The sequence below is a fragment of the Trachurus japonicus genome, chromosome 7, assembly GCF_045865225.1.
Source record: "Trachurus japonicus isolate A0001 chromosome 7, Traja_1.0".
Lineage (NCBI taxonomy): Eukaryota > Metazoa > Chordata > Actinopteri > Carangiformes > Carangidae > Trachurus > Trachurus japonicus.
The window spans coordinates 12941048-12954555 of NC_140913.1; the positions used below are offsets into that span (position 1 = coordinate 12941048).

At 39.8% G+C, this 13508-nt stretch overlaps 1 protein-coding gene across 9 annotated transcripts in view; it reads left to right on the forward strand.

Moving 5' to 3' along the window:
• mib2 (MIB E3 ubiquitin protein ligase 2) overlaps nt 1–4595 on the forward strand; it is a 53536-nt gene extending 48941 nt beyond the window's left edge. For 7 of the 9 annotated variants that reach the window (XM_085781298.1, XM_085781296.1, XM_085781295.1 and 4 more), the window contains 3 exons: nt 475–668; nt 755–820; nt 1877–2348. In XM_085781298.1, the coding sequence (XP_085637424.1) occupies nt 475–668; nt 755–820; nt 1877–2118 (502 nt within the window). In that variant the 3' untranslated portion in view covers nt 2119–2348. Of the gene's footprint in view, nt 1–474; nt 669–754; nt 821–1876 lie in introns of all 9 variants that reach the window. The other 2 variants (XM_085781301.1, XM_085781297.1) reach the window with 1 other exon arrangement.
• Nucleotides 4596–13508: the final 8913 nt, after the last annotated feature.

The following is a 13508-nucleotide window of genomic DNA, read 5'->3' on the forward strand; positions in this document are numbered from 1 at the left end:
TAGTTAAGAATCCTCAGACCACTCAGCGGTTTTCCTTCCTGTGTGGTCCAGTGTTTTTACCTGCGTGAAGAGTAATCTCATGTTGTGGTTGCTATCCTATGGACCTCGGCTGTAACGAGTAGTTATTTGAGTTACTGTTGCCTAGTTACTGTTCTCCACTGACCTGAGTAAACCCTAAAGATGGTTTTCTGGGAAAAAAAGATCAGTAGTTTCTGAAATACTCATTAAATCACCTTTCTTCCTCACTCTGACGCTCAGTTTGAACTTCAGCAGATAATCTTTACCATGTGTACATGACCAAATGCATTGAGTTACTACCGTGTATTTGGCCTGTTAGATATTTGCATTAACGAGCAGATAGACAAGTTTACCTAATAAAGTGGCTGGTGAGTGTATGTTAGCTTTCAAACCAAAGAGCAGGTTTGATTGAGGACGTGTCACTGTGTGGGATTCACTCTGGCTTTTGTGTGTCAGGTTGCAGCGTCTGCAGGCCATCACATGTGGGCAGGGCCTGAGCAGCGCCAGCCTGCGGCGGGTCCACACGACGCCTAACACCATGACCAACTTGGTTCTTCCCACACCGCCGGGGCCCAGCGAATGCCTCATCTGCTCTGAGCTGGCTCTGCTGGTTCTGTTCTGCCCCTGCCAGCACAGCGTGGCCTGCGAAGGTGCGTGAAGGCGAATGGAGTTACTGTACAGAAATAGTCTTTGTGTTTCTTGTGTCTTTACTGATGTGCTGCTTCCTCTCAAACAGAATGCGCCCATCGAATGAAGAAATGCATCAAATGCCAAGTTACAATCACCAAGAAAATCAGACAAGGTGAGAAACATTCATCTGCATTTACTGGAGCACTGTCATTTTCCCATAGCGTCCTGTGTAAAAGTAAGGGGTCTCAGTGGAAAGACATTTCAGATGAGGTGGTGTTTCACATTGCTATACATGGTGGGCATACAGCATCGGTTTGCGAAGCCTTTCTTTTGTAGTTTGTTCCTAACTGAGAAAAAGTAACTTAAAATCATAAATAGAGAGTGGTAGAGATTTAATTTTCAGCCATATCACCCAACCCGACTTCAGACTCAGGAGAGTAGATTAAAGATGAACTATGCAAGTCTGGTCGCTTTTCTGCTGTTTTGCTAACCGTCCTCCCATCATTTTTTTTTACAACGAAGCCGGCGAGAGAGCAATACAGCGGTAGATAATGTTATATATCGATGTTACGACATGTATATTTGAGTACTGTAGTTTAATCTGTCATAAATGAGAGATTACGGGTTACGGGGTGCGTTTGTGTCACGGTGCGCAGAGACGAGAGCTGGGACACCGGGGAGGCGGCGCTGATCTTGCAATGTTGGTTTTCAGCCCAGAGACGCAATAAGTGACACGCAAGTGGAAGGCAGAGAGCCCCCATTCGCCCTTGTAATGAGTTAAGCCATTTATTAAACCATCACAATTATTCTAAAGCTGTTTAATTAAGGTAAAAATGTAGCATAGTTAAGATACAAATCCATTGTTCCCTCTTTAAAGCTGGGGTAGGCAGGATAGGATTTGTTTTAAAAACAATATATCCACGTTTTTTAAAGAAAATTGTGTTTTCCCATTCAGCTATCAGTAAGCAAAGGTCTGTGTGTTTGGGGCGATCACAGTGTTTCTCTACTGTATGTCTCTGTAGGCAGCAGCCTGAAAAGCCTACAGCTCCCAGTTTCTTTGAACAATCAAATCTACAGTATTTTGGTCTGGGGGCTGGCCCCACTACTCTGTTGGGAGGCCCTGCTCTGTCCTCCCGGTTTGTTACGACAGAGTAGGGCTGGCCCTTCAACCAATTAGGAACCCAAGCCATAACCAACATTTATTGTTCCTCCCCCTCCTCCCACACAGACCAAACGGAGGTGGACTGCAGTCCTGGCAACGAGAACTCGGAGCAGCACAACCTGTTGGAGCAGCTGCAGTCGCGCTACCGTCAGATGGAGGAGCGGATCACCTGCCCGATCTGCATCGACAACCACATCAAGCTGGTTTTCCAGTGCGGACACGCCTCCTGCATCGACTGCAGCGCCGCGCTCAAGACCTGCCCCATCTGCCGCCAGACCATCCGCGAGCGCATCCAGCTGTTCGTCTGAGCTCCTCTGTCCCCTCGGCTCCGGGTGTCGGATGATGGAGGTGGAGGGGTGGGGGGAGGGGGGAGGGGGAGGGTTTGGAGGGAGAAAACTCAGTGACCTGCTCGTCCCCACCACACATCATCAAGTACTCACTCAGCTCATGTTGCTTCACATAAAGACGCCACGTTACGTTGCTGAGTCCTCTGTTACATTTTGAGTCGTCCCCTCTGGAGCGGCACCGATTACTTTAACTTCACGTCTGACATCAGAACTGAATCTTTGGTGAAGTCGTGAGGCGACGCTGTCTCTCTCTCTGATTTACTCTGATTGGTCACCTGAGAAGAAAATAAAGCCTGTCCTATCTTTGCTGCTTTAAGTGGATGTCTGTTACCCATCATCCTCTCTGGCTGTCTGGCCTCTTCAGTTTACAAGGCTGCACAGAATCGGTCCCTCATGTCGTCGCCCCCCCCCCCCCTCCCCTCGGCCTGTCCTGTGAATTATGTTTGCTCTCATTCGTATCAATCTCTGAATAATCAGTGTTAGTCTCTGCAGAGGGAGTTGCTGTAAGTAAAGTCTCTCTCTATAGTCCCCAGCCACTCGCCTGTATGCAAAGGGGGAAACACACTATATATGCATGAGTATATGCATATTGTAAAGCTGAAAATGACTGTGTCGTCATGGGTGATTTGTCGTTGTTGTTTTATTTCTTCTCTGGATACATTTTGTGGTTTTTAATGTACCGATAAGTACAGATTTTATTTATGTGTGAAAGGTGGTGTTAGTGAAAAAAAAACAAAAAAAAACGTCTCTTCAGTTGGTGTTTGCTGCTTGGCAAAAATGTTTTTGTTTTGTTTTGTTTCTACTGAAATTCACCCCAAGCCTATGTCCTCTACTCAGGGTATCAAATTATTGAAAGCACTTGTGATATCCATAAAGGAGCCCCCCCCCCCCTCTATTCCTACTCCTGAACCCCCCTGCCTCTCCACCCCACACACACACACCTTCACAGAGCAACAGTGTATGTTCATGTTAGTGAAGGGTCACTAAAAGAAAAGGTCATTCATAAATACTCATAGTTGCAGGTAGTGACTTAAAATACAGAAAAAATACCTTGTTAATCCTCATTTCTTTTCTCATTAGTGACATGAATGTTTGCAGAGAAGTTTCTTACTTTTTTAAATGCAAAAAATGCAAAACCTAAAAGAAAAAGAAAAAGAAAAATTCTCCCTGAAGCGTCACTCTGCTCATGGTGATGGTTTAAAGGTGGACATTGGTGTTTTGTTGTTTATCCACCAGATGAGGTGTAGAGTCAGAGGGGAAAAGAAGAGAAAACATGACATTATTTTATTGTGTTGCATCTCTACTTCCTCGTCAAGTCTTTTCAGAGTAAAAGTCGCCACCCCACCCTCTCTTTCTCTCCTCTGGAGTACTGGATTGTACATCATCTTCATCCTTTCTAATGTTTTGGTGTGTTTTCTTGAAGGGCTTATGCATATGAGAAAAAAAAATGTATCTATTTTCATCTTAATTTAATTTTTATTTTCTAAAAAAAAAAAAAAAAAAAACTTCCAGAGACAGGAGGTTTTGTTTTTATTTTGTTTTATTTTGTCCTCTTTAGATCCCAAATTTTGGGAGAGCCAATGTTAAAGATGTACATTTGAATGTCGGGGAAAAAAATGTATCCTGTCTCACTCTGCCTTTTTTTTATGTGTAAAGAAAACGAGATGTAAGAGAAGGAGCTGGGGAGACTGGGATGTGTTTACCATGAGGTTTACTTTGGGGAAAGAACTTTTACATCAGTGCCAAATCGCATGAGGATGTGCATGGGCATGCACGCCCGAATTTATCTAGGCGCACTATGCTAAACCCTCTGAGCTCAAGCGAGGGTTCAATTATTCCAGCAGTGTGACGTAAACTAAAAGCAAACTTTGAACATTTAATGTTTTTTTTGTTTTTTTTTTAGGTTGAAATCAGAAGTATTATCTCAGCACACTCTGTTTCAGTACTGGCATTAGCAGTCAAGCTAACTTTAGCAGTAGTGCTCCAAACCTCCTCATGTTCTCAGTGACAAGTGACACTACTCTCACTTCTAAAATACTGTCAGTCCCATATTGTTTGGAGCTTTTTACAAGTATATATTTATATTTTGTGAGACATTATCTATCGAGCAACAAGTTTCTTATAGAAATCTCGACCATTTTACGGATTGTCCATTGGTGTTTAAGTTGATGGATTTACAGGCAAAGGCAATAATATTTTAGAAAACTGGGGAGGATGTTTGAGTTCTTTATTTCTGCCCCTTGAGGTTGCTGCGAGGGCGGGAAACAATTTATGTACAAAAACACTATTAAAGCAGCAAATGTTACTATTGGTGTTTGTACAGTTCAGCTCTTGGAGTTCTGATGTTGGCCTTACTGTCCATTCCTCCTCTGTTGATGTTTTTTCAGTTGTATTCTGTACAAAAATATTTTGCAATAAATATGGAACTGTTTTCTAAGCACTTGGTGGAGAGTTTAGTCTTATTGTGACTGAAATTGAAACTGAAATTTGAATTTATTGTCAGTTGAACATTACATAAATGTAGACCTATATACTATAGATAAGTCAAGTCAAATTTGTTTATTTATTATCTTGCTTGCATCCCACTTTTAGCAGTCAACTCAGTGTTACTGTGCCACATGAGGAATATTCCAGTCTGTCCTGTAATTTTATTCTTTGAAAATTGTTCATTCATTGGACTTCTGTTGTCTTTTGCAAGTGACTTGACAGTGTGCGGGAGACCCTTTTTGCTTTTGTTCATTCATTGGACAGCCAGCATTGGATGTAGGTTGAAAATATAGTAGGTTCAAGATTCATTAATGTGCTTTCACATGTAGAGAACTTTTTTCTTTTTCTTTTTTTTATGGGGCCCTAGATGCTGTAGGGTCGGCTACACACCATGTACCAACATGGGATAAAAACAAAAAAACGTTGTGGTAAAATGTATCTCAAGCCCAATGCATTCACCAGAGGGCTATCGGTATTTAGAAATTCTGGAGATTTGACCTTTTGTTTTTATCCAATACCATACCTTCCATGTAGTAGCTACATATTCTTCTAGGGCTGATGTAGCAGTAGCCTACATATTGTGTCCCAGTCTGATATCCTGCATGAAGAGAAGAAGCAGTCAGGTGAAACACACGTGCTGGAGCACCAGGTCTGCTACAGGAGGAACACCTGAGCTCATCTCAGCAGTTTGAGGACAGATATCTGGATCTGCAGAGACTGCGGGTAAGTGAGTTTCAGTTGATACATAATTTTTATCAACATGTCCTGAAATATTTCCGTTGTAAAGTTTGTCCTTGTCCCCGTTTTACCAATTGTTTACGCTAATGTTAGCCAGTTGACGCTAATGTTAGCTCGTTGGGCTAACAGAGCAACAGGTCACAACCACAACATCAGCAGCCTACACTCATTAGGTAAGCTACATATGAATCTGTCCAAGTAAAACTTTGACTTTTTAAATTAATATTTCATTACAAGGTGCTGTCACCTGTGTTTGTCGGTTTAAACTGTGCAGTATGTGCGCCTAAGCAACATTTGTTTGAATTTGGTGTTTTTTTGAGCGGTGTTGGTGATGACCATGACATCTGATCTCAATGTAGTGACAATGTAACTACTAGATAGCTAATGTCAGTGTTTGTTAACATTTGCTGGTGTTAGCCAGCCTGGTACAAAGATGAGTAGAGTTGAGCAAGAATGAATCGAAATGAATCTTCATTTTGATTTAAATGTTAATTTTTAAGAGAGAGACTGTGATAGTCTTTACACATACTTGTATGCAGACAAAGTAAAGAGCAAACAAGTCTGAAGAAGCGGATTTAGTAAAACATTATGTTTACTACAGCAAATTAAGGCAAACAGATTCTCCCAGATTTGCAGATGTGCTAAAGAGCACATCTGTTCATTTTGTTAGTGTTAGCCAATTGCCAAAATACTTTTACCTTTTATTTATCTCCAGTGATCACAGCTGAATGTTTTGTGTTTTATTGAGGGCAGATTATTACTGTAATGCCATGACATGATGGTGTTGAGTAGTTGCTAATTCTGATTCCTTTACAATCGTGTCATTATTTGTTGAAGCTTTACAATTCTCCACCAAAAAAACAAAACATATATATATTTTTTATTTGATTAGGGAATCAACAAAAATCTTTTAAGAATTTTTATGTGTAATATTTGAACGTTTCATCCTCAACTTGAGTGGAGGTAAACAGCAGCATGATGCAATCAGGTTGTGTTTTCTCTAACCCGTTTAGACCGGCTGCTATCTGTGCAGTGTCTGCTGTGAAATGCTGCTGTGTGCCACTTCTTAGTCCTAATTGTCTTACGGCTCAGATGGCTTTGGCATATGACTCAGCGCTTTAGCAGTGACGTCCTCTCTGAGGACAGGATGACAGCTTTGAACACTGGGAACGACCATGAAGCCTCAGCACTGCCTCAGATTTCCTGTTTTTCTGTGATATTCAAAAAGCTAAAACGATATAATAAATAATAATGTAAAAGTAACCTGCGTGTGTGCATTAAATGTAACATCAGTAGGTTGTGCTAATAGAACGTGTGTGGAATCTAGGCAGCTCATCATCATTAAGCAACTCTGAACCATAAAAACCTGATTATTTACTCAAAGTATCTTACACATACTTGTATTTATATTTGTATGATATGATGTCTGGACTAATGACTAATCTGTATTTCTTCTGAATCCTTCTCAAGGTATAAAAAACAAATGCACAGATTCCAGAATAATTTATTGATTATTTAATGGTGATAAATAGCCCCACAATACCTCAACCTCATGTTTTTATTTTCCTTCAAATGTGACATTTTCCCCCTCATAGTCACACACTACATAATACAGTGTTGTGCTAAACTTTCAAATGCCTTAAAGCATGAAGGTGAGCTTTGGGAAGAAAAAACACATCTCAAAATGATGAGTTGCTTTTGCTTTCTTGAAAGAGACACTTTAGAAATCAGTATCGTGGATTATTTCAAATCAATTTGGGATTACAGCTGGCTCTGTTTGATTTGCATTGTTTAATCCAGGGGTGTCAAACTCACTTTAGTTCAGGGGCTACAAACAGCACAATTTGATCTCAAGTGGACCGGACAGTAAAATAATAGCATGATCATGATGAGTCTATAAAAGAACAAAAATAAGATTAAAAAAGAAAAACTTTTTTAAAGGGACAACGAGGAGTTTTGGAAAAGCGTAGCGTTTTCACACTACATTTATGAGCCTCCACGCGCACCTGAAATTCTTTGACCGGCGCAAGACAGACTCATGTTTTCATTCATCAAGAATTGAACTCAGAGGTTCGAAGACGATCACATACCGTCGTAGTTCCGACCATAAACAGCGATTCGGCAGCGAAAGTAAAGAAAGCTGGTCGGCTCGACCAGCATTTCCGCCACCACTAATAATAACAAAATAACGATAGAGACAAAACGATATATTTATCGAAAATGGGCCCATTAACAAGTGTGGGTAGCGGAGATTCATCCACATTAACGTGAGACTTTTTTTATAACCAAATAGAAACTCCTCGTTGTCCCTTTAATACATTATTAATACAGTTAATCAACTATCCTTTTACAAACATATTTTGAACAACCTGAAATTTCTTGATAAAAATATGTGCAATTTTCAAATTTTCACACTTGACAAATTCATCCTGAGGGCCGGATTGGACCCTCTGCCGGGCCGGTTTTGGCCCACGGGCCGCATGTTTGACACCCCTGGTTTAATCCATTCATTCTAGTATTTCATTATTTATGCTGGCAATATGATAGGTTTTGTTTTTGTTTGTTTATTTTGAATATGTAGCCTACAAGAAATTACAGCCATGAAATAATATAATAGAAACATTATCATAATACTTACCCTATACAATACATACAACTTATAATGATAATTTAAAGCCTATAATTTTTTACTGTTTCTCTACCAGCTTCTACTGTTATAATTATCTCTTTGAGTGAGTGCTGATGTGTATTTTGACTGTAATAATTAAAAACAGGTATATTTTGTAAATCACCAAGCTGCAATAAAATTCAGCAAAACCACAAATAAGTTGAATCAGCTCCTCTCTAGATAAGCTCCCCCTCTTAGATTAAGGTCTTATAATAAGATGAAGTCATGTTTGTGGGTCAGATGTTTTTATTTTACTAGATGTTCAGAGCCTGTGTGGACATGATTAGCTGAGAGCGCCATCTAGTGACACAGAAAATAAAAAATTAAAGGAATTAATGTTATGTCCTGCCCATAAAATATCACAGTTCACCAAAACAAACTTCCTGTCTGTTCGCAAACCATCCTGGAGCTTGCCTCTTTTTATAAATATGTGGCGCTTGTGAATTACTGCTGACTTTGTGAGTGTCACATTCAGTACAACACCCCTGCAGTTCTCTCTGGTGGACAGTGTGTGGCGCTTTAGCTCAGTTTCAACAGGTGAGAACAGCATCAGCACCTGAGCCTCAGGTCACCTACAGGGGGCAGAGCTGTTCACAGATCTGATCCCTGCTCCTCCTCCTCCTCCTCCTCCTCCTCCTCCTCCCCCTCACATGAATGTAGCGGCTCTTATCCCCTAGCCCTGGTTAGGATTTATTATATTATCATTTTTATGATTATTATTTATTTTTACAGTGTTAGGTTACACTGAAGGATCACCTGGATTTTAACTCAACAAAGAAGAGATGACTTGTCAGTATAGAGAGATGTGTATTTATTTGCTGGGGGAAAAAAGTAAATTTATTGCAGCAAATTAAGACTTAAATTAGTGACAAAATGGCTCATAACAGTCTCATCAACCCTGTTTTCATCCTATAGTCACTTTGTCCAACAGGTTGTGGTTCCTTTTGGCTCATTATTGTAATCAGCTCTTTACTCTTTGGCTCGGTGCCCGAATATTTTAACCAAAACCGAGCCTTGGCCAATGACTTCACAGTAATAACATACCTGTCGTTCCCCAACTTTAGTCTGATTGACCTCCAAACAGAGGCAGGCTGACAGACATGGCTAGTGTGAGAGTAGAGTGAACACCACTGTTTGACTGAAATATGATAAACTAAATGACAAACTGAAGCAGAAGATCCTTGGTTTTATCAACATCAATAGGAAGTTTGCTCTGTTTTATAACAATAGAGTGAGTATACTGTACAGTGCTGCAGTATATGTTTCTATCACTGAACGATATGCACGATATGAATTTGATATCCCGGTGTCTCTTTAGCAACACAACACTTGTGATGCTGACAGTGCAGCTGTGTTGTGACCCACTTTACATTTATCAAAGTAAAAATTGCAGCCCCTGTGACTTGGACATAGCACTGTGGTTTTGATTAGATTGTGATTTATAGTCCAGCTCTAGGATTTATACTGAGTGTGTTGGCTGAACACGTGAAGACCACCCATGAGACACTTGTACCTTTCAAAGTGACATTCTCACTAATGTCTCGACCTTGTGACCTCTGAGGCAGTTGAGTCACCTCTCCATTCATGTCATCCATCTGATCATTTTGTTTGAAGTAGATCATTGGTTTTGATCAAAAGCTGCAAGACACTGTGTTTTATTCATTTATAAAGCCTATATTGGTATTTTACTCCCTCATGCTTGTTTTTAAAAGTCAGGTAAAGGTGATTGGATCAGTCTGCAGGTGCCGACTACATCCAGTTTTTCTTATTGTGCACCTGCAGCAGGGAACTACCTCACAATTTACTTTCAGAGTTCCTTGTTTTATCTGATCTGTGCACCATTATTTTAATATTTTGATTATTGTTAAGGTTTTTATGTTTTTGTGACGTGTATCTATTTTTTTTTTCTTTATTTATTTTTTTTTGTTTCTTCTCACTTTTTTTTATAAGCACGGTATTGCTGTTTTTTGTTTCTAGGACATTTATTTATTTATTTATCCTTTGCTTGGCTTCATAAATAAGGACTCTACCTCAATGTAGTGAGTTCAAATTTTGGTTTTATGAATGAATGAAAAGAGAATCACAGATGATATGACTTTTTACCGTCACTGTAAAAAACAGAACAGTTTATAACTGTTATTTTTCACCTGCTTTAAGTGGTTCAAGTTGTTACTTGAGTAAATTAAAAATCTTTGGAAAGTCAGTGATTGTGCACATTATTGGTATGTGATTGATTCTTGTGTGCAGGAAAAGACAGAAATGCAGTCTGTATTTACATACAGTACCGACTTAACATCAATCAAACACATTAATCCCTGTGTATATGGTTCAGATAATCAGATTAATCTCTTTAAATCATAGATCCCGTATCTGGAGTACCGCCTGGTCCATGATCCCCTGACAGTCAGCTGTGTGACAAGGTGTGGCACCCTGAGTCAACCACATCTACTGTAGGTGAGTTAATATTTCAAATGACCAAACATTACGTCAGGGCTTCGCTTCTTCCTCTTTGTCCTCAGACATTCTTCAGGTTTTGTTTTGTTTTGTTTTGGTGGAAAACACCACAGGATGTTGGGAATTTTACAGTTTTATTGAATCAACTCTGAAAAACCAGCAATTCAAGACGGGGAGGTGGCTTTGTTTACACTGTCACTACCCACCTGTTGTTCCATCAACAAGTTGCGCTGCACCGGTGGCGTTTCACTGTGCCGCACAAACACGACATCACCGGCAGCTGAACAGTTGCTGATGTGGTTTGTGTCATGAAACTACAATGTTTGGGTGGAGGGGAGAAGATGTTGGTATTGTTTTCGGGAACGTGGCATCTGACTGTTTCCCCCACAGATCGTCTTACTGGTCTGAAATGTCCGACACAACAAAACCACTTGTTTACAGTCAGAGAGGGAAGTTTAGGATTTTAAACAGTCGGAAAAACAAGACAAAAGGAGGATGAAGATGAACAAAAGGAAGGAAGACATGACATCATCAACATCCACACCTTTAGCACACACACACACACACATATCAGACAGCAGCTTAAAGCAAAATATTGATTCCTCTTTGATATTTTTAACAAGACAAGGTTATTCATGTGTTACCATTTAAATTTTTTTTTTTTAAATAGAACATTAAAACAATAATAAAATAGCTTTTTTTCTAGTCTCTAACCCAAACTCCACAAATTTGAGTAAATTTAAACAATAAAGGGGAGGTAGGAAACATGGGAACCCATTTTATAAGGTGCTGTTGTGATAAAAGACATTAAAATCAACCGTATGTATAGGATTAAACAGATGTCATGTAAATGGACTTGGATTTATATGGTGATTTTCTAGTCTCAACAACCCCTCAATGTGTTTTACATTACTAGTCACATTCACCAACTCACACAGTGCTTTTCCCACATATTGTGTATTTCTGTCTTTTTAGTTATCTACCGTACACACATTCACACACCGATGATGCATCAGGCCATTTTCTTTCTTTAAAAAAACAAACATATTTTCAAATATATTTTCAAGAGATAAAACAAGAACATTACATATATGACAAAACATATATGACAAAACAAACATACAGCTCAGACACAGACTAGAATTTAAATGTATACAGGCGAGAGATTCAGGAGTCACCTCTCACACAAAGGAAACAAACAAATAAGTGAGCAAAAAAAAAAAAAATATATATATATATATATACAGTACATATATATATATATATATGGCCATTTTCAACCATTTCATGACATTCAATTTCAGTCTTCAATCTTTTACATTCAGACACATTTTCTTTACGAAATGCATTTTCTAGTTTGTTTCAATCGATCCCCTTTTAACTGGTGACTTAATCTTGATATGATATTGAGAGTGAATCGATTTTTCAAGTTTACGTAAATAAAAAATGTGAATGATTCAGAAACAGGCCCTAAAAAGAAAAACATCCCTTTTGATAGTGGGTGATATTTATGAGCTGACCATAAGAAGTCACCGTTAATACTTTGTCAGCCGTGGTTAATGATTATTGACCCTCAGGTTTATTGCGCTTTGTCTTCCCAGTCAGAGGATCATGAGTAAAACAGAGATTACATGTGCACTATAGGATAAAACAGCATCTTGTGTTCGTGTAAAATATAAAATGATGAGTTTGTTCATGTCAGGTGAGCTGCACCTTGTTATTCTCCTCCTCCCTCTCACTGCGGGCACCTGGTTGCTATGGGTATCCCACTGATGCAATATTAGCCAAGCTCAGCTCGGCTCTCTGGACACCTGAGTGAGGTCTAATTTTGGTCTGAGGTGTTTTTGCTCACCTGTAGCATCTTGTTTATCCGACTCAGTGCCTGCTTTAAACAAATCATAACTTCACCCCTCTGTAGTCACCTGGGCGGCCATGTTTTTGATGTACAGCCTTCTTTTTAACTCCCTGCAGACCAACCCCCACTTAACACTTCAATAGCCCGCCCATGCCTCAACTCGCGAGCCCCCTCCTCCACTCTCTCCACCCGGCCCTCATTGTAGTCATCCAGCTGTTGAGGCCTCTGTCACTGCGGATTTATTAAGAAGGTGGTCATTACATTTCCTATAGGAGAGCACGGCCCATATGTATAGAGAGTTGCCGCAGCAGATGGGTAAATTGGTTGGGAAACAGGTTAATTAACGCCTGATGACATGTGTCACCCTTTTCTTTGGAGATTAGTTAATGTAAACGGAAATATACAGCGGGTGGGGTTGTGTCCAATCTGTCAGAGTGTTTGGCTTTCCTTAGCAGGGCTGTTTGGTTCACATCCGTCCTGTTTTGTATCTTCATTTATTTTTGCTAATATTTGTAAAACCAGAAGATGACATGCTCTATATTGTGATGATGTCATGTGTTTAAAGTGCTGCATGTATGGTTGTGTAGGCTGATGACACAAACAGTTCAAAGATATGAAAGCAGGTATTAAAGATTTACTCGTGGGGGGAAAAGGCTCATAGCGTAGTGAGAGGAGCAGCAATTCATACGTCGATAACGCGCCTGAGGGAAGAACAAGGAAACTGGCAGCAGGATGTCGATGCCCTGTAGGGTCGTTTACAATATTTAAGACCTGGGACAGAAGCCCGGAGCTGTAGATGTCTTCTAGATCCAGTAGATCAGCGGAGATTTATGATCATGTGCAGTAAATGTTACCAAACCACACAGTGACGGAGCCGATAAAAAATTACATAAAATCTGACAGTTTGAGGTAAATTCCTTAAATCTGCCCTCAGAAGGGGATTAATTCTTGTTGGAGCAGGTTCAACAACATGCTGAAAACATTCCCCAGAGTTTTGGTCCATATTGACTTGAATGCATCACACAGCTGCTGCAGATTAGTCCAGTGAACTCACTGTCATGTTCAAGAAACCTGTTTCAGATGATTTGAAGTGGGACATGGGCATTTAATAACTTTTATTTATTATTTTGATTGGTGGGATAAACTTTC